Source organism: Trachemys scripta, chromosome 10 (genome assembly GCF_013100865.1).
Source record: "Trachemys scripta elegans isolate TJP31775 chromosome 10, CAS_Tse_1.0, whole genome shotgun sequence".
Classification (NCBI taxonomy): Eukaryota; Metazoa; Chordata; order Testudines; family Emydidae; genus Trachemys; species Trachemys scripta.
Genome location: NC_048307.1, coordinates 80,321,363 through 80,343,996, shown reverse-complemented (window position 1 = coordinate 80,343,996; position 22,634 = coordinate 80,321,363). Strand labels below are relative to the sequence as shown.

Below are 22,634 nucleotides of genomic sequence, written 5' to 3'. Positions count from 1 at the left end.
ACAGGCTATACAAACCTCAAGAGACATCAGTTCAGCTGTAGTTTAGGCACTGAACTAGGAGTCAGGAGAAATTAGCTCTAGTCCCAGTTCTGCCAATGACCTACTGTGAGACTTTGGGCAAGTCTGTTTCCCTCCCCCAGGGGACACTTTAGCTATAGGCAAACTAGGCAGCTGCCTAGGGTGGCAGACTCTGCCTACGGCAGCAGGGGGCAGCCACGCCAAAACTGAGCAATGCTGTGGGGAACCAGATTGCAACACTTCTCGTAAAAGTGTAGTCCAGCTGCCCCCCGTTATCATAAAGGAGGGGCGGCCACGCCAAACCAGAGTGGTGCTGCAACCTGGGGCTTGCCCCGCCCCCACTTCTACCATAACCACCGAACTATCAGAAAGCTCCCCTTGCCCCTTCCTGAAAGTCTGATGTACTCCCCAAGGGGGACATGCCCTTCCATGAGAGAACCTCTGTTCTAGGAGTTAGGAGGGGGGTGCCACATTGAAGTTTTGCCTAGGGCAGGAGATTGTCTTGAGCAGCCTCTGCCCTCTGACCCTTTTTCTGTCTTGTCTCTTTAGATTGTTAAATTGCTGGGGCAAGGACCGTCTTTCTCTCTGTGTATGTACAGCTCCTGGCACCATGGGAGCCCAATCTCGTAACTCAGCGGGTGCAGAATGGTGGTGGAGGATGCACTTTGGAGACTGAAAGCAAGATGGAGATAGTTGATCCACAATGACAATGCAGTTGCTAATGTTGTGATTATAATATCGGCATAACACATGAAAGTGAAAGGTGACATATCCTATGAACAGTGGAATGAAGAGGCAGGAAGACCTGCATCAACCTTTCAAATCACAGTGGGGATCTGGAGTTGGATCCCTGGAATAAACATTACATTTTGGTTACTAATAGTTTACAGCAATGCTGGTAGTGGGATTCATAAAATCCTTAATTGTCTGACTCTCTAGATTTGTATGATTGTATGGTTCAAAAAAGAACTAGATAAGTTCATGGAGGATAGGTCCATCAATGGCAATTAGCCAGGATTGACAGGGATGGTGTCCCTAGCCTCTGTTTGCCAGAAGCTGGGAATGGGCGACAGGAGATGGATCACTTGATGATTATCTGTTCTGTTCATTCCCTCTGGGGCACCTGGCATTGGCCACTGTCGGAAGACAGGATACTTGGCTAGATGGACCTTTCGTCTGACCCAATATGGCCGTTCTTATGAAGGAGTGAATTGATCGTGTGCTGATAGAACTATAATTACCATAAATTGTCTTTCTGTACTTTAAAGGTAGAGGGATTATACTCCTGATGGTTATATCCTTTATTTAGCTTGTGACTTATCAATATCGCTTCTATGTACAGTTTCCATCAAGGTGTCTTCTTTCACATTCTCATTAATAAAAGTATGGCAGTTTCTACAGAACTTTGTAAACAGAACCAAAGATACTGCAAATGCATAACTGGAAAATACCCTTCTGCAGAATCTGTTTTAATATTAATTGCTAAAGCACCAACATGGTTAACTCACATATCTAAGGGATACAGTCACCGGAAAAGGCCCTCACCTGAATTTCTATTTTATGATATGACAAAGGTGCTGAATATGAGGCATAAAGCCTTGGTTTATTAATGTATGCTAGATCCCCGCAGGTATAATTACAAGAGCACCTAATCAAATGGAAAAGAAGAGATGCAATTATTCTGGGAAGGAGCTAACAGTTTTCCAACATAAAGAAAAGGTTAACTATCATGTTATTTGGAAAATACTATCTATTATTCCTGCTATTTTGTTCTGGAGGCAGGGTCTCAGATGACTGAATTACTTCTTCTCAAAAAGCAGGCCCACGATATCAGAAATATCTGAGCTATCGAGCTGACATTGCAGAAGCAAACTTGTTTTTTGTGGGAGGGCCTTTTACTTTGAAGGATTTGGTGGAGTCGGGAGAAGGGCTCAGCAGTTGTAAGCAGGATCCACTCTTCTACTGTACACATGGATGGAGAAGCCAGTATTTGGACCTTGAGAGTTGACACTGAGATCTTCATAGCAACCTAATTCTACACCCAATTCCCTTTAGTTTCAGGGGATTCCAATGACAGCAGAAGGCATCCTCTTCTGAGCATATTATCAAATAAGATAGGAAGACTTCTAATGACATAATAACAATAATAATTCCTAGATCTTATATAGCTATTTCATCAGCAGATCTCAAAATGTTTTACAAAAAAGATCAGTACCATTAACCCCATTTTACAGATAGGAAAACTGAGTCACAGAAAGGTGAAGTAACTTGCTTAACATCACCCAGCAGGTCAGTAACAGAGCCTGGAAAAAAAGTAAAGTATATACGCTCTTAAGACTGCCCTTTGAAATTCTTGAACAAAATGACTCAGTATGAAAGGAAAAGCATGGCCACATGACAATCCTATAGTCAGATACCAAATATAGTTCAGTATAAAGATGCTTGCATAGACCTCCCCAACTCAGGGGCATGTACAGTTAGGTGGTGATCACTCTAATAAAATTAACTTTGCTTACAAAGTAAAATCTCCTTTGCAAAAAGATTTGTCTGGTTAAGCTAAATCTTTTTCTGCATCATTGATTTTGAATAGAGAAGGATTGTTCTGTTTTGTTGTGGCTTTAAATCAACAGAACACTGTTTTCAACTAGATGTTTCTCCTAGTGTTTTGTGGCAATTGGATGAATTCTGTGTGATTATTCTGTGAAGGTAAATTTATTCTAAATGCTCTGGTAAATTTCTGGCAGTTTGGAGGACTCTCCCAGTCAGAACATATGGAAAAGGAAGAGGGACAGGTAAGTCAAAAACAGCAGAAAAGTAATGCAGTGCATGAGTTTACCTAGGTAGAGTGTCACAGCTTGTGCATGCTACACAAGCTAGGAGATCATTTTTACAAGCCTACAGTACAGGAAATGGATGAGTGTTTTAGGAATTAAAATAGTCCTATTGTCTAAACTAAATGGACTTACTACTTATAGTTTGGCATTGATAAACTAGCTGCTTCCATTGCTGTAGTTGGAAAAGCTTATATTAAAAAAATAGAACAAAAAGTAGCTCTAACAGGCACTTAATTCTTTATAAAAGATAATTGATTCAGTCCAGGAAGGATGTTGTGAAATCACAAATGTTTGTCTAAAAACGTATTTCTCGTATATAATATTGAATAGTGTGTTTATTTTATAACATTTAAAGTGTCACTGCACACTCATGGCAGCTAGGTAGGTGCATACTTTTCAGAATTTGACAAACATTCACAACCTTAAAAACTATTTTTGAACCATTGCAGCTGTCTTTGATGTGGTCACCTCATGAAAAGAAAAAGGTATTGATTTTGATTGAGTGCCTGTCCCTAGCTCCAGGTGAATTATTAGCCCAAAATAAGAATCAGCCAATTACAAATATATGATGCCATTATATACAATCCAAACCATTGTAACATCTAGCCGGACACCAAAAAGGCCAGCTTCCCTGAAACAGCACAAACTATTACCCCAACACCAATGCAACAACCTTCCTGACATCACACATGCTCCACTATTCTCCCTGCTGCTTCCTCACAACATTCAGTCAGCTCTACCAAAAATCCAAGGGGGTAATGCAAGAAACACTCGGCTCAAGAGCAATATTTTACTGTCACTGTATAGAATTAATACATGCACCTTCACAAACGGGTATGTTCTAACCACTATTGAAAGTATGTATAGATTTATAGAGAGCTGGGTGAATCCCATAAATACACACATACACCTGATGTCAATATACCCTCTGACTGACAGGATGGAGTAAGTGACCTTCTCAGAGGTGGCCTTAAAAGCCCCGTTGTGGACTGGCTGGTGGACCTGTGCCCCTTGCAGCCACCTCATCACTAGACTATATTAACGTCACGATGTGTTTGGCCTTCTCCATCCCTGGAGCAAGATTAACCCCCAAATGTGAGTCTCCTGCTTTGCTCCACCAGTTGCTCCATCACAGAAGTATTTCCTAATGGTCAAAGCCGGTGCTGTTCAGGGCTTTCTTTACAATGTTTAATTTTCACATTAGAAATGCAGGGCTGAAGATTCTTTTAGGCGTTGTTTACAATCTTTTAATGTAGTATCAAGATACATTTTCCCAAACCAGTTGTGCAGTTCCTCTGTTAAGTAGGAAAAATGTTCTCTGAAGTTGTACTTTATTATGTGCACTGAAGAAAGTTTTCTTTACCTTTTTATTCTAGCCTGACTCACTCCTTTTATCAAGAGCCTATCTGTAAATAGCTATAAGTGCTAAATAGGAGTTTGTGGTCCAGTACACTGGGTCACTGGAAGCTTGAACCAAAGTCCAGTGGAGTCAATGGAAAGACTTCTATTGAGTTTTGGATCAGGTCCTAGATTTGCAGGCAGGAGGAGATACTGCTGAACCATTGTAGAAAGTTAGTCAAAAGCACATTCTTATTGCTTAGCTGAGTGATCAATGTACCCAGTTGCTCCCAGTACGGAAATCTCTCAAATATGAAAGGACAAAAGAGCATTTCAAATGCCATTTCCTCTTGGAGAGAGGACCCTGCACAGGAGGCTATGTAAAAGGAATCCACAAAGGGGCCCTGCAGAAGACCTCTTGCAATCCCCGCATGCTGCAGAAGCAGTCTCCAAGCTGATTCCTCATAGGCATGCGCAGAAGGCCAGCAAGGGATGGGGGCACAGCATCATATCTTTGATCCAGTGGCAGTTCCAGTTACTTGGCTAAACCTCCATGTCTATCCCTATGCCATATTTATCTCTTTGAGCTGAGTGGGTTCCCAGGGCTTACAGATGTTAAACATTCATAACTTTAAAATGACCCTGTTTTATTTAAATGTGCTTGATATTTAGGTCTCACTGAGTTCTGCAGAACGTATTTGGAAAAAATTGTTTCAATAGTTTTTAAGGTTGTGAATGTTTATGTCAGGTTCTGAAAAGTATGAAGTGACACTTTAAATGTGCACCATAATATTTTAAGAAAACAGAAGCACTACTACTCTGAGGGCTATCTTCAGGCCAGGTTTCACCTTTCAAAGCTTCCAATTTTTTTTTAAACTATAGCTAAAAAAGCGTGATTCGATTTTTTTTAAACTGAATGTATATTTATGCTCCTCAAACTCAAACACCTCAAGGGATTTTCCTCAAAGTCTTCCAAAAAAATCACCATCAGGTGAGAATCAGGCATGTAAGAGGTGACCTTTTAGAAAAAGTTAAGTTTGTGAGAAGATGAAGTTGTAACAAACTGTTTTGCAAGCTTAATTGTAATGGGCATAACTGAGCACCCCCTATAGGAAAGCCTGATTCTGCAGCCAAGAATCACACCAGTTAGAACTAACTTCAGGATATAAATACTACTCTTTTAAATCAATGCTGGAATATGTTTAAAGGAACGCTGTCAAGGTAAGAGCTGAGATTTCTACAACTGCAACAATTAAAAATCTAAAAAGCATATGAAGCTTGTTACATACTTTATCCAGTGTGGACAATGTAAGTCTAATGAGTTTCACCTTCTGGCTATCATACACTAACACAATGTGCAGGATATGAGTGACAGACATGGCAGGGGAAATTTGAAATCCAAACCAAAAGTTTTCAACAACGAGACTTTTTTCCCCCAGGGAGTAACTCTGATGGGAGGGATTTTGCACTCAGCCCGTTTCTCACCCTCAGAATCCTGGCAGAAGGTTATATCAATCTTCCACCTGCCCTGTATCAGCCTTAAAAGCCCCCTGAGCCTGCCGATTCAGAATCAGGGTTCCCTGTCAGCAATGACAATATGCTTCTGGGTGAATGAGATTCAACATTCACCAACGATGCTTCTGTTTTATCAGGTGGGGTTCTGAAGTGGACATTTTGCAGTGCGGACACTAATAGTGATGAAGACGTATGTTTTGAAAGTGTGGTATGTGCTTGGGTTGGTGCGGTGTCTGAATACAGCTGAGGATTTCCAATGGACAAAGAATAACCCTGGCTCCTTCTATTATGGCACTTTCCCAACTGGTACTTTTAATCTATATCTGTCTGTGGTTTTATAATATTCTAGGCCCATTCTTGTTTAGTACAAGAAGGTTGGTAAAAGATTCTCCCTTTGAAGAGAGATTATATGCATAATACAGAGCCATTCAGGGCAGAGAGAAAAGGCAGAAGTGAAACTCCAACCTCACCATAGCCTCTTGTAGAATGCATTTAACACACTCCACGGACCTTTGCTCTGTATTTTGTGTGGTCACTTACACTAGAGCAAACTGGGTGTAAAATGCTAGCACTCTGCTTTGAGAGTGTTTACACGCACACCTTCCTGTGGTGTAAGTGACCAAACAAACTACAAGGTTATGATGAATCTGACAGTGAAGGCCTATCATTTTTGATTCATTACTTGCAATGAATTTGGAAATGCAGAGCTACATTAAAAAAAAAAACCCCTTTCCAAATGCTCTCTTAAAAACCCAGTTTAACTAAATGAATATGAACTAAATGACAAGGTCCCTCACCAAAGGCTCTTAAGCAAAGTAAGCAGTCATGGAATAAGAGGAAAGATCCTCTCATGGATCAGTAACTGGCTAAAAGATAGAAAACAAAGAGTAGGAACAAATGGTCAGTTTTCACAATGGAGAGAGGTAAACAGCAGGGTGCCCCAGGGAGCTGTACTGGGACTATTCAACATATTCATAAATGATCTGGAAAAGGGGTAAACAGTGAGGTGGCAAAATTTGCAGACAATATAAAATTACTCAAGATAGTTAAGTCCAAAGCTGACTGTGAAGAGTTACAAAGGGATCTCACAAAACTGGGTGACTGAGCAACATAATGACAGCTGAAATACAGTGTTGATAAGTGCAAAATAATGCACACTGGAAAAAATAATCCCAGCTATACATACAAAATGAGGGGGTCTAAACTGAATTACTCCTGGGGGCATTCTGCACCAAAAATTTAAAAATTCTGTGCCAAAAAATAAAAAATTCTGCAAATTTTATTTGTCAAAATAACAATACATAATCACGCCAGTTTCAATTATTTTGGAAATTTATTTCAAAATACCTGTCAACAAGTATGTCTGTAACAATACAGACACACACAAAAATTCCCCCAGGAGTAGAACGTTAAAGAAACCCCTATGACAACCCAATTCCTATTTCTCTGCCCCCTTCTTTCCTCCCCCGCCCCGAGAGCAACCAGGGGACCAGATACCCACAACCGTTCCCCCCGCCCCCGAGCCCAATACACATGAATCCCCTCCCCCCGGACCAAATACCCACCCTCCCCCCTCCCAGAGCTCAGTTGCAGGGCCCTCCCTTGCCCAGTTAGCTGTACCCCTCCCCCCTCAAACCCAGCTGTGCCCCCCCAGCCCGGACACCTGTCCCCCTCTCCCCCAGAGCCCAGGGATCCAGAGGGTGAAACAGCCTGATGCTTGGTCCCAGTCTTGTGGAGTTTCCTGCGCCCTGCCCTCTCCTTCCCTCGGGGCGTACTGGGAATTGTAGCTGCCAGGAGCTCTCTAACTCCCTCCCTTCCCCCTGGCAGTGTCTTCTATGTGTGTGCTAGGCTCTGCCAGGTCCAGCAGCCCCTAGTGGCAGCCAACAGCACTGCAGCCCATTTCGGGGGGGGAGGGGGAATTCTGCACACACAATGTTAATGTCTGCAAAATTCTGCATTGCGCAGTGGCGCAGAATTCCCCCAGGAGTAAAACTAGCTGTTACCACTAAGAAATCTTGGACTCAGCATTGATAGGTCCCTGAAACCATCTGCACAATATGCAGCAGCAGTCAAAAAAAGCTAACAATGTTAGGAACCATGAGGAAAGGGATAATATCATAACGCCACTATATACGTTCATGGTACACCCACATCTTGAATACTCGGAGCAGTTCTGGTTACCCCATCTCAAAAAAGATATATTAGAATTGGAAAAGTGCAGAGAAGTAAAACAACAATGATTAGGGGCATGGAGCAACTTCCATATGAAGAGAGATTCAAAAGATTGGGACTGTTCATTTTAAAAAAGAGACGACTAAGGGCGGGATATGATAGAGGTCTAAAATCTCCACTGGTGTAGAGAAAGTGAATAAGGAAGTGTTGTTTATTCCTTTACATAGGGGTCACCCAATGAAATTAATAGGCAGCAGGTTTAAAACAAACATAAGGAAGTACTTCTTCACACAATGCACAGTCAACCCGGGGAACTTGTTGCCAAGGGATGTTGTGAAGGCCAAAAGTGTAACTGGGTTCAAAAAAGAATTAGGTAAGTTCATGGAGGACAGGTCCATCAATAGCTATTAGCCAAGATGGTCAGGGCACAACCCCATGCTCCTGGTGTCCCTAAACCTCCAACTGCCAGAAGTTGAGACTAGGTGACAGGGGACGGATCACTCAAAATGGCCCTGATCTGTTCGTTCCCTCTGAAGCATCTGGCACTGGCCACTGTCAGAGACAGGATACTGGGCTAGACAGCCAATCTGTCAGATCCATTATCGCCGTTCTTATGTTCTTATGTAATTTGAATGAATCATCCGGGAGGGGGGTTGTTTCAAGCTGTAAATTACATCTGATTCACCATCAAAAGTTGGTCCATGAACAGCTACCCCTTCTGTCAAATATACACACAGTTTTTTATTCAATCTAAACAAGCGTTTTAAAAAAACAAAACAAAAAAATCTAGGCACAGATTTTGTCTTCATATCTGTGAAGTAATTTGTGAATATGGATTAATTGCATTTTACTAAAAGACACTGAAAAAATAAGATTGGAATGCCTACCATGGAATGGTCCCTTTGTTATGTTTTATGTCAACATAGCTAAATACATTTTCACTGAAAAACTCATAGAAAAATATTGCATGTAAAAAAAGATTTGGAGCCTGATTCTGTTTTACAGTAAAGCTCTTTAATATACCACTTTGCCAATGCAGAGCCCCTCTAATGGGTTTAAGCCCAGTTTAAGGGATAAAAAGAGGTCTTATGAGACTCAGGCCCGTTATATTTAAACCTTTCTTGGTATATTGGAAAACTGGTATCTTACATAGTAAAAAAAGTGACTGTAGTCTAGGGCCCAATTTTCAACCACACTGCATTAATGCACCTAAAAAATTTACACACGTGTCTGTTTGCATGTGCAAAACCACATATATTTGTGTGTGTATGCGTATGTGTAAAGTGTTTAATTAGACACAAAGCCACCTACTTTGCACACTCAGATGCAACATTCTGAGGGCATCCCAGTTACTTACACGTATGAAAATTTAGTCCTTAAAGCCACTTCTGAGGTTTAGTCTCCAGATTGTCATCAATGTATGAACTTGTTGTTACCTTTAGGATTTTTATGGGGTGTCGGCAGTTCTGCCTACCAGACTGAAGGAGCCTGGGACAAGGATGGGAAAGGACCAAGTATCTGGGATGTTTTTACTCACAAAAAAGGGAAAGTGTTTATGAATGAAACAGCAGATTCATCATGTGAAGGCTACTACAAAGTTAAGGTATGATTAAAACAGGAAATATCCCTAATATAGAAAAAAATACTGAACCGTTGTTAATTAGTCACATTGAACTGAAAATATGACAGATACTTTAATCTGCTGCTCTTGAAGTCTGCAACTAGATTCTTACACCGAGCTGTTAAGCTACAGCAGTAAGTGTCCAGTCTTCAAGGTGCTAAGGGCAGTTTTTTAGAATTGTTGTCCCAGTGAAAAGAAAAATACACAGCAAGAGAGATTCCAAATGGTTGTGCTATACTGAGCCAGCATTGCAGGAATCGGAATTCTAGTGAAACTGTTATTACTCCATTACTTAGTGGGGCTGACTAAACTTGAAAGTCTAGGAGTAAGTGGAGGGTTCGGAGGTAAGATAAAATCATAAATAAAACCTTATTGACTCACAATGGGAAAATTCAGAAGAGATTTTGAGATCTCGATTTTCCTCATTCAATAGAGGTTTGCAGGATCAGGTCCACTGTTTCTAAGGGAAAAAAATAAATATTGGTTACAAGAAATGAGATTAAAAATTGACACTTAGTCATTTCTGTTGTTTGTTGACTTTTTTCCATGTCATCTCATAGAGTGATAGACTTTAAGGTCAGAAGGGACCATCATGATCATCTAGTCTGCCCTCCAGCACATTCCAGGCCACAGAACCTCACCCACTCCTGAAATAAACCCCTAACCTCTGGCTGACTTATTGAAGTCCTCAAATTATGGTTTAAAGACTTCAAGTTACAGAGAGCTCACCATTTTTACACTAGTTTAATCGTGCCCCCATGCTGTGGAGGAAGGCGAAAAACCCTTAGGGTCTCTGCCAATCTGACCTGGGGGAAAATTCCTTCGCAACCCCAAATATGGCGATCAGTTAGAAGCTGAACATGTGGGCAAGACCTACCAAGCAGATACCTGGGAAAAAATTTGCTGTAATAACTCAGAGCCCTCCCAATCTAGTGTCTAAAATCTCCAGCACTTGGGGATTTTTGCTACTGGCAGTCACCAATGGGCCAAATGCCATCGTAGGCAATCTCATCATACCATCCCCTCCATAAATGTATTAATCTGTCTTGAAGCCAGTTCGTTTTTTTAGCCCCACTGCTCCCCTTGGAAAGCTGATCCAGAACTTGACTCCTCTGATGGTTAGAAACCTTCGCTTAATTTTGAGCCTAAACTTATTGATGGCCAGTTTACAGCCATTTGTTCTTGTGTCCACATTGGGGCTTAACTTAAATAACACCTCTCCCTCCCTTGTATTTATCCCTCTGATGTATTTAGAGAGAGCAATCATATCTCCCCTCAGCCTTCTTTTGGTTAGGCTAAACAAGCCAAGACTCTTTGAGTCTGCTTTCATAAACTGCTCGGGAAATGAAAATGGTCTCTAGTCAGTTTCACAGTCTGGTTTTCATACGCCAGCACAAAACTGCAAAACCCCAGCTCAGAAACTGCAGAGGAATTTTAAGTCCAAACAAATGCCTTTTTTCACTGGAATTTAAGATGAACTGACAAACTGTTAAAATGTTGTTTGTGGTCTATGGGTCAGGTCATGCTTGCCCTTCTACAGTAAATCCCACTCTAGGGGAGAATATCTTCTGCTCCTAGAATTCCCCTTTATTGCAGGGTTACAGGTTATGCACTGGTCTCCCTTCCCCTACAACAGGGGTCGGCAACCTTTCAGAAGTGGTGTGCCGAGTATTCATTTATTCACTCTGATTTAAGGTTTCGCGTGCCAGTCATACATTTTAACGTTTTTAGAAGGTCTCTTTCTATAAGTCTATAATATATAACTAAGCTATTGTTGTATGTAAAGTAAATAAGGTTTTAAAATGTTTAAGAAGCTTCATTTAAAATTATATTAAAATGCAGAGCCCCCCGGACCGGTGGCCAGGACCTGGGCAGTGTGAGTGCCACTTAAAATTGGCTCACATGCCATAGGTTGCTTACCTCTGCTCTACAACCAGAAAAGACTGCCACAAAAACTTGTGGATCTAGGACCTCATCGGTCCTTTCCAGCTCTCAGGCAGCACAGTACCATGGTTTTGGCTGCCTCCAGAACCCTTGGGGATGGTCTCTCCAGACTGCATTATCATTTCTGCCATGACAGATTATGCTTGATGTGTCCCCCACTGGCTTGCCCTGAATTCAGATCCTCCTCCTTAGATCATGGGAACAGTACTACAGAAGGAGTTTAGCCCTGTTCTGTGTGAGAGATGAAAATCCAAGTGTGGATCTCAAGGTGAGGGAAGGGGGCACAGAATCTAGGCCTAAAGCAGCAACAGAATATTTACTTAAAACTGTCAGCAACATACATCTGAAATGCAGCTCAGCCTTCGCTTACCTACGAACACCAGAGTCAGGAGCCTGTTGTCCCTTCAACAGCAAAGAACATCCTTAACACCGAGGGGACTGTGAAGAGTACAAGTCTCTGCACAGTTTAAAATGAAATTATATTGGGGCCTTCTAGACACTGCCAGCAAAAAGAGAAAAACAAAAGAAGATAGCTCTACTTCTGGGAGTCTTGAAGCTGTTTACTGGGCGAGGAACTCATGTAAATTAGCTGGCCAATTTCCCATCTCAGTCTACTCCTCAGATACCAGGGATGAGAGCAATATAAACATCCAGATAGACCTCTTTCCTCACAACCCCACATAGGTCTTGGGATATTTCCAAACTAGGACTGGATTAACTCCTGTGTCATAAAGGAGAAGGAACTGGTTTATCTCTGTATTTTAGTCAATTATATAGTCCCAGTTACCATAGTCTCTGAGCCTCTCACAATCTTTAATATATTAATTTTCACCTTGTTAGTTAGGGTAGTGCCCAGAGAGAGCGCAAGGGCCAGATTTTTAAAGGTATTTAGGCACCAAGTGGGATTTTCAAAACCATCACAAGTTTTAGGGGCCTAGGATGTCTGTACCCAGGTCTCCGGAGCATCAAGCTCATGTTTTAACCATTGAACCATGCTTTCACTCTCTTGCTAAGTAGAAATATTGCATTTAAAACCCCTCCCTAAAATTATACTATTGTAATATTTACACTAAGTAATATAATAACTCCCATTTATAACTGTGTGGAAAATGACAATATCCTAAATGCTATTTTATACTATTCAACAATTCCTCTTTAACATTTGAGCTTCTACGCCCGTCTTTGTATGTAATGCACATTATATTATGTAATGCTCTAGTATTCAGTCCTGATTTTTAAAGAACCTAACAAAAAAATCTCAGTTCTGCCTCCACATTCATGCCTAAAAAAGAAGTTGCAGGCCCATTTATATCATTGAGAGATATGCCCAGGTAGCATATCTGAGCATATGCATGGTTAGAAGAATCAGAGTCCAGAGTCCTGCTGGTTTTCACTGTGAAGCTGGTTCCACTTTGAGACAGCATAGAAATGTTGGTGTGTCTGCTCTGAACTTGGCTGCATGGTGTCTTTACACAGCTGCCCTGCAGCTAGTAACTTACTTTTCTTAGTAAGGAAAACCAAAATGCTAGAAAATAAGTTAAAAATCTAGTGAACAGGATTTGGGAAAGTAGTAATTTAATTATTTGTGGTCAGGATATACTAGAGTCTAACCTGGAAACAAAGTTCAGTCAGTCTCTACAATCTTATATTTGAAATCTTTATATTATATTCCTCTACCAGCGGGCAGGAAAACAGGTATGTTGAACCACTATGATGTTTTTCTACCGTTGGAACTAGAACACTATATGCAAGTTTCCCAACTGTTCTTGCATGTAAATAAAATGGCAGATTTGAATTGAAGAGTTTACTGGTATTACAGAGAGACCGAAAAGTTCTGTCTAGCAGATCCAAATGTCAAGTGTTAGGGTTTCAGAATATGACAATGCTAGAAAATTTAGATTAATTCCAAATTAACAGAACTTTGTACACAAAACTGGGAGTCTAGTAGCATGGGTGATTTATTTGCAGATGACCCTGTATAAAATCCTTATATTCAAGAGTTCCAGCATGAATTTGTTCTAGCAAAGAGTTAATATGTTTGGGGCCAAATTCTTCAGTCTAATTTTGCAGACATACCCCAGGCTGTATCCATAAATAGGTGCCCTCATATTCCATATGTGCACATGCAAATCAAGCAGTTGGATACCCAACTATCTCACTGCATGTACAAATAGCTATTTGTACATGAAAAAATGTAGGAACAGTAAGTTATGTATGCAAAAGGAGGGGACAGGGGTAGAGGCCCAAGGCTGAACATTGACTCCTTCTTAGCAATTACACAAACATGGAAATTAACACCCCCAGACATCCCCACCTTAGCCTGCAGCTAGATCTCATGGACATAGTTTCTGACCTGGGCAGAGATACATGAACCAAGCTTGGTTGCTCTTATCCACAACCCTCCCTATTTTATGTATTTAGTTCGAAAGGGACGGTCAATTAAAAATATTTTAAGATGATGCTAGGCACACTTTGGAGGAAAACTTGTTCCTTCACAACACATTTTCTTTCCACGCTTGATTCCACAGTGAAGTCAATGAATTCTGAATTTAACATTACATTCACAATTTACATGGCAAGCAGACTGAGGTAAAATACACAGGCTTAGGACTTCTTTGTACTTGAATAAACTCATACCCCACCAGCTTCTGCAAATAATCGTTTTTCCAAAGGAAACAGAAAATAACTGGCAAAGCACATTGTTTTTGTGCAATCCTCTCTTCTTTCACATTGCCTCAGCTCAAAGTCTTTCGTTAAAATTGCTTTAATTTGTAGATTAATAATCTGAAGAATTAGTCTATTGGGATTAGTGAGTAATATTTTAATTGGATTTTCTTTTTGCAGGATGATATTCAGTTACTGAAGGAGTTGAAAGTTAATCATTACCTGCTTTCTATTTCATGGCCTCGTATTATGCCCACTGGTATTAAAAGTAAGCATAACCATTTAACTGTAAACCTAAAAGCACATATAGGCAAAACAACTTTGCTGCATTTGAGAATACCATAAAAAATTATATGGGATATTTGTCACATATTACTGATAAATATATATCTATTTCTCTATCAGGGTCCTTACAATGTCAGCCCTTTCCATGGTATACAGGTGCCTATACATCCACCAACGTAATCTAATCTATCTATATATAGCTTACATCATTTTAGAAAACATGTTCCAATGATTACTATCTAAATGATGTAAAAACAATTAATTTTCTTCAACATTTGTTTCCCCAGAAGAACAGGTGAATGAAAAGGGGATAAAGTTCTATAATGATACAATTAATAGTCTTTTGGAGAACAAGATTATCCCTATTGTGACCCTCTACCACTGGGATCTTCCACAGGTCTGAGAATATTTAAATTTATTATGTTGTCTAATCTAGGGTTTCTGGTAGCTAACTTGTTTGTAAAAATAAACACCATCTGGATCATTTTAAGAAAACATTTTAAATATTCCAGCATGCTTTCAAGTTATCAATAATTTCTCTGAGCTATCATTTTATATACTTAAGCACAGTTACATTCCCACTGTTTGTCACTGAATTATGCCTCATTCAAACTGCTTATTCAGTTTCACTAAATCACCTTAAGTCACATCATAGCTTAGCTAGTGTCTATATTGAGTTACATACAATATAACCTTTAACAAAAAACAATGGCATATTGAATTTTAAGTTACATATCTGTTAATTCTTGTAATTATTACATATGCAGGTGCTCCAAGAAAAGTATGGTGGGTGGCAGAATATAAGCATGATAAGTTATTTTAATGATTATGCAAATCTGTGTTTTGAGAAGTTTGGCGATCGTGTGAAATACTGGATTACTTTTAATAACCCTTGGGTAAGTTACTGATGGCTTTCTTTTGGGCTACATAGATTTGGTCCCCAAATTTTGGGAGTGACCCTATAGTTACTTTTTTTTTCCTTCTCATGTACTTGTAGGCAGTTGCTGAAGAAGGCTATGAGACAGGAGAGCATGCACCAGGACTGAAGCTCAGTGGAATAGGGGCATACAAAGCAGCACATCATATCATTAAAGTAAAACTAGAAATATGTTCTTTCTTGTATTGCTATCTTATTTTATGACTGAGATAAGTGGGTCTTAATTTTTTTCCCCCAGGAAAGGAAGGTTTTGTAGCAAAGATTCAACTTCTGAACAGCATACAAAAAGCACTCAAGAGTTAATTTAAATGGAATTATAAACTACTGGTGCTGAGATAATTAAGTATGCACTAGTATTGGATGCATGACATAGCACTCAGCTGCAACAATTCAGAGGACAGGTTTTAAAAAAAAACCTCTATTTAAGTGTCTCATTGAACATACTGCCAAATAGATCAGAAGAGAGAATTTTAAGGTAGCTTCTATAAACAAAGGGTGAAATCCAGCCTCACTAGTCTCAATGGAAGTTTTGTGATTGACTTCAACAAGGCCAGGATTTCACCCAAAGTGAACAACCTTCATTTAAAGAAAAAGTTTCTCATTTAAATACAGACACACAGTAGAACAGATCTGCAGTAAAACAGAACTCTCCATTAAATGTTGCATGTCACCTTCACGAGGCCATCTTGGGAGCTGCAAAGGACTCTCACATAGGTCTGGTTGACATCTTATTTAAAACAAAAGCTTCCATGAGAAACAAATTTTTTTTGAAAAACCTACGGTAACAATTTCCAGATGTGCATTTGTGCGACAAGTTTATCTTCCATGCTTCTATCACAGCTCAGGACAACTGTACCCTCCATCGTCCATCCACTCTCAGACTCCCAGCTCCCATGTCGCCACCTTTCTTGGGTGGAGACATGCATCTCTCTCCCTCCAGACTGGGGTGTATCCAGGCTGCACAAGTTCCCTACCTACATTGTGAATTCCCCAGCAGAATACATGACCTCAGCAGTGCTTTGCCTTCTCTGAATCCTGAGGCTATAAATAGCATAATTGTCTACCAGTATAAGTTACCACACAGCTCTTTCTAAGCAAGTACATTTATCCTTAAGGTAAAAGAGAAAAAATATTAAAAAAATAAAAACCTACACACAAGCTAATAAGGTTACCAAAGATCACCTCAACTCCACGAGGGGCTCTGGCAAGTGAACAGTCCTTCAAACCCCACCAAGGTTTTTGCTTTTTTTTTTGTTCATAACTGCCTTGGCTCAAAACAACCACCCCCATGAATCTCAGAATCATTCTTTTATCCAGTCTGGGCCTCTGATCTTGTCCTCACGTAACAGTGATCAGCAGACAATGGGTTTCTGCTCAGGACACAACTTCGAAAGTTTAGGTCGGGAAGTGAAAAGTTGCCTTTCCCTCCTTCCAAGTATTTCCTAGGAATCCCAATGAGCTTTGTTTGTCTAGCACAGTGATTCTCAAACTTTTGTGCTGGTGACCCCTTTCACATAGCAAGACTTTGAGTGTGACCCCCTAAAAAATTAAATATATTTAAAAGTGTTTTTAACACCATTATAAATGCTGGATGCAAAGCGGGGTCTGGGGTGGGGGCTGACAGTTCGCAACCCCCCCATGTAATAACCTCGTGACCCCCTGCGGGGTCCCAACCCCCAGTTTGAGAACCCCTGTCTAGCACATTGTTTCAAAGAGACATTTGAAATTCATAACACTTCCCAGGGTTCACATTAGCCATGTCTCCTCCCTAGAGACATTACATACAATCCCACAATAATACATTCATATTTGCATTTTTAATATAATGAACTCTAAAGGTACTGAAATTGAAATTAATAAGGTTTAGCTTAATTCAACAATGTTTGTAGAGGATATTGCCGTATCTGTCAGAGATTCATTGACTCTTCCTGTACTGATTATTGCACGATAGGTTAGCATATACATATGTTCTTTTAATTACAGACTCATGCAAAGGTCTGGCATTCTTATAATAAGACATGGCGTAGCAAGCAACAAGGTAATAAGTATTCATTGTGTAATTATGCCTCTGCAGTAAGCGCTTAAAAAATTATGCATAACTGCAGAACTGTCACTTTCTATTTTAAGGTATGGTTGGAATTTCTTTAACTAGTGCCTGGGGTGAACCTGTTGATCTAACTAGCCAGAAGGACATTGAAGCTGCTGAAAGATACGTACAGTTTTACTTGGGATGGTTTGCAAATCCTATTTACAGTGGAGACTATCCTGAAGTTATGAAGAATTATGTAGGTAAGTCATGCTGTCTATTTACACCTTGAATAAATAATATAGTTACAATAGTGACAATCTGATCAATGTGTATTTTAGTCCAAATTAAGGATAGGGTTTTGGAGGAGGATTATTAATAAAAATCATTTTTCTGAAAGATTCCAGATAAAAACAAAAATATGATTTTTGTTAATTAAAAACCAAACAGTAGTATGCTCCTCTAAAAAGTATAATTATTCACATTTTTACAGATGGGGAAACAGAAGAAAGAAGTTAAGTTATGTGCCCAAGAACACATGGCAAGTTAGCGGCGAACACCTGACTCCTAGTGATGTGCTTTAAGACTGGGATTTTCAAAGGAGACTATGGGAGTTGGACTTTTAAATTCCTGTTGTGCCTCTGAAAATCCCAATCTAAACCACATTTCTTCAGTCTTAGCCACATCAAGTAACGTTTATCCTTTACTATCCTTTCTTTAAAGGTAGAAAGAGGAAGATTGTTGTGTTCAGAGAGAAAGTGCTCACTCAAGGCTACACAATATTAGCACTTAAAATTTAGGATAGTTTAGTTTTGCTTTTGTGGTGTAAACAGTCAATCATGTGCGGAAGATGCATTTACCATCTTTTTTTGAAAAATTTTGATTTAATAGGTAGAAAAAGTGCTCAACAAGGCCTGGGCATGTCAAGATTACCAACCTTCTCAGTGCAAGAGAAAAGCTACATTAAGGGTACATCTGATTTCCTGGGATTAAGTCATTTTACCACTCGTTACATTATACAGAAAAATTATTCCGCCCTCAAAGGGCCCAGTTACCACACTGATCGTGATTTGGTAGAACTGGTTGATCCAAAGTGGCCAGATCCAGGATCTAAATGGCTATATTCTGTGCCCTGGGGATTTAGAAGGTTACTCAACTTCATTAAGGTAATTTTAAACTAAGTCTTCTTTAAAGGAAGTTAACTAACAGTCTTGATTAATATAGGGTATGAATCTGTATCTCAGTGTCAGGCATAAATATCCAATACATCCACCAGTATTCTTATCTGTATATTGAAGGCTTGTTTATTGCCACATACCTAGCACAATGGGGCCTCAATCTCAGTTGGGGTCTCTTTGCACTATATTCATAGAAATAGTTTATAATAAACTTCAGCTAACCCAAAGAAAAAAGTTAAATTTTTAACTATGCTTTTCTTTGAAATGTAACCATAGTAGAAAAAAATATATAGTAAATAGATTTAAACCAGTTTTCTAGAACTTTAATTTTATTAAAAAAAATTAATTGTAGTTGTATTAAGTATAATATTATTTCATTATTCCAAAATGAATGTTTTTCTTTGTAGACACAGTATGGGAATCCTCTCATTTACGTAACAGAGAATGGAGTTTCAGAAAAGCTGCAGTGTATTCAGTTGTGTGATGAATGGAGAATTGAATATCTGAAAGGGTATATTAATGAGATGCTAAAAGGTGAACTTTAAAAACAAATTTTGGCACACATTTTATTGTGACTTTGTCCATTTTTTAAGCACTCTGATATTCTAACTCTGAAATTCTGACCTATACTGGGTTCAACATTGGAATAATTTATCAATTTCCATATTTACAAAATAAAAACACTGCACCTAATAATATACCATAATTACTCTTATGAAATCTTCCAGTGCATCTAGACTAAGGATAACAGTTTCAAAAGTGTCTAAGTGACTTAGGAGCCTAAGTCTCATTGACTTTCAATAAGAGTCAGGTACCTAAGTGACTTTCATGCTTTTGAAAATTTTACCCCAAATTTTTCCTTCATTTTTGGTATAAAATAGGGCTGGCTTAGCACTATATTTCTAGTGAAGACAAACTTGATCTGGTTGTTAACAAATTTGAAATCTATTTTCAGCCATAAACGATGGCGTTAATGTAAAGGGTTACACTGTCTGGTCTCTGCTGGATAAATTTGAATGGAATAAAGGTTATTCTGAAAGATTTGGATTATACCATGTTGATTTTAAAAAGGGGAATAAACCCCGATACCCAAAGGCATCTGTCCACTATTACAAGATGATCATCAGTGCAAATGGATTCCCAAATCCAAGAGAGGTGAGTTCTATCATTAAACCTGCTTATTCCTAATTTAGGACCAAATTCTGCTTTGTTTGAGATAAAAAAATAACTCTCATGAGTAATGTATGTGGGTTTTGACCTTAGATTACTATAGTATACCTACTCATTTAATTTAGGATTGTGTCAACTTGTGGCGGGGGATAGGGTGACCAAACAGCAAGTGTGAAAAATCAGGATGGAGATGGTAATAGGAGCCTATATATGAAAAAGACCCTATAAAATCAGGACATCTGGTCACCCTAGAGGGGGATGAGAGGGGAAAGAGAATGATGAAATCTAATCTTACTATTATTGTTCTTTTATAACACATTGGTAGATTAACTACTTAAATAAAACTTTGTAATCACAATACCCACATTATTAATTTACTGTGTTTAGAGACATTGCATGCGCATGATATCTAAAACAAGAAAAACCCTGAGAAATAATATTGAGTGGGTTTTCCAGTTTATTTTGTATTGTCCCAAGCAATTAACAACATGAAAATGTATTAAAATAATATTCATCATAATATGTACAAAGTAACATAAAAGTCATACAATCAACATGTAGTGTGAGAATAAGAGTCCTGGAAAGAGTTGTAAATGACTAAAATTCAGAGGCATTGAAAATGGTGCTAATAAGACGGAATATATTCATAGTTTGGTGAAACCATTAGTATCACATCAAATAATAAATAATATTGATTTTGTTAGGTGAAAAGTTGGCACCAAAAGGCCATAGAGACTTGTTCTATCACAAACCAACTCCTTGCTGCAGGTAATTACATTATTCTGTATTACTCATCCAGTAAATATATATTATATGGGTTTAAAGGGAAAACATTTCTGTGACTGAACATTAAAACTGGGTTCATGAAATATTTTCTCCTTGAAAAGAGAAAGCCAAATCTTTTTAAAAATTATGACAAACTTCAGAATCAAACAGTACCTCTTAATTTACTACTAGTAATTCAAAATAGTGCAGCTAACAGGATTGTATTACAGTTTATTAATATTTCTGAATTTTCGTTTCTTAAGAATTATAGTAAAAACACTGAGGAGTCACAACTGTTAAAAACTTAATTCTGCAGATATTAGTATTTCTCAGTGATTGTTTGCCCTTTTCAAACATAAAAGCAAAAACAAAAACAAAAACCAAACCCAGGGCAATCATGCAACAGGGGAAAAAAACAACAAAAAAAAGCAAATGTGTAGCCTCTGAATGATGAGCATAAAAACTAGGGGTGAGAACTCACAGCCCAGTGGGAGGGAGAGCTAAGGTGACTTTAAACCACCTTTGTGCTTTGTTGCTCTGGGGACTGGAGAAGCTCCTGGCATAAATTAGACAGGCTCTCAGAAACTAAATTAAGGCAGCTTCCCCAGTCTGCCCTACAAACCACAGCACTGCCTGGAATATCCACAGTGCTGTGGCCTGCCTCCAACACCTCCCTTCTGCCTCCAGCTCTATCTCCCATGCTGGGGTTTGTGAAGGGGTCATCAATTCCTGAACTGGGGGGAAAACTCTATTGGAGTGGACTCCTGAAACCATTAAGGAAGATGGGATGAAGATGGTACATGTGTGCGGCCCATACTGTAGGATTAAGATATGAGGGGTCCATCCCTATGAATTAACATATCACTATAGCTTAAGTGCGTTTCTCATTCAACTCTTTGAGGGCTACTAATATATATATATATATATATATATATATATATATATATATGTGTGTGTGTGCATCAAAACAATTTGTACTACAGTCACCAAATAAAAGTTTAAAGAAGCAATTTAATTTTAATTCCACAGAGATACAATGCAGTCCTCAAAGGGTTAGAGTGCTTTCCAAAGATTTTTGACTATTTTCTTTTTTCCCCCTTTCCTTGAAAATTAGAGGAACAGCGGAATACTGCTGCTAATATACTGAGACTAATTCATGGTAAGCACAATTTTTTGTAACCCTTTGAGCACTGACATGTTTCAGAATTTACCACAAAAGATATAGATGAAGAGAGCTTAACATAAACTTGCTGCAGATTTTCAAAATATATAAAACATGTTTATTCTATCTTTTACAATTTCTTTCTCTCTGTTGTTTCTAGTGATGCATTTAATGCAGATGCCAATATGTAAAAAAATTAATTTTAGCTTTAAACAAATTATGTTCAAAAAGATTCAAAGCTTAAAAAATAGAATGAACAAATAACTAAAATTATTCCATTAGAACTGATCTTATCTATTATTTTTTCTCTTCTCAAATTTCAGATCCCTTGACTACTCACATGGAAATGGTGACTGAAATTGTTGTACCAACGGTGTTCACACTCTGCATACTTATCAGTGCCATTCTATTAATGTTCCTTCTTCGGAAACACAACTAAAACTACAAGTTTACATAACATCTTCATTTTGCATAGGCAATAAAATGCCACTCTTATTCTAACACTGTTTTAAAGGTTTCCACAGATGCCTCCTTTACGTAACACTGTACTGTTAAAAAAAAAAAAATCAGCTTTATTTTTGTGTACATATTGTTGCTTCTACATTTTATTCAATTTCAGCCATAAGACGTAATTTAGAAATCTTACAAAGGCAATTCACGTCTCAGTATTATTTTCTATCAAAATTCAACTGCAGGTTTTATCTTCCTTCATGTTTTGCAAAGTACACCTCTAACCTGATATAACGCTGTCCTCGGGAGCCAAAAAAATCTTACCACGTTATAGGTGAAACCGCGTTATATCGAACTTGCCTTGACCCACCGGAGTGCGCACACCGCCCTTCCGAAGCGCTGCTTTACCGCGTTATATCTGAATTCATGTTATATCGGGTCGCGTTATTTTGGGGTAGAGGTGTATGCATTTTCTTCATTAGGACAACAGGTGACTGAGATTAAATTGTTTCAAAGCTTGCCATTATATATTTCAAGGATAGGCAGATTGTTGGC

General features: G+C 38.9%; 1 protein-coding gene across 1 annotated transcript; it reads left to right on the top strand.

The window, feature by feature from the left end:
- Positions 1-5,887: 5,887 nt before the first annotated feature.
- Positions 5,888-22,068, top strand: LCTL (lactase like). Its single transcript, XM_034784558.1, has 14 exons — positions 5,888-6,011; positions 9,320-9,480; positions 14,287-14,374; positions 14,679-14,788; positions 15,159-15,287; positions 15,389-15,484; positions 17,312-17,366; positions 17,456-17,617; positions 18,246-18,520; positions 18,940-19,066; positions 19,488-19,687; positions 20,407-20,470; positions 21,582-21,626; positions 21,953-22,068. The coding sequence occupies exons 1-14, from the start codon at positions 5,888-5,890 to the stop codon at positions 22,066-22,068; spliced, it is 1,752 nt and encodes a 583-aa protein (XP_034640449.1).
- The last annotated feature ends 566 nt before the right edge of the window (positions 22,069-22,634 follow it).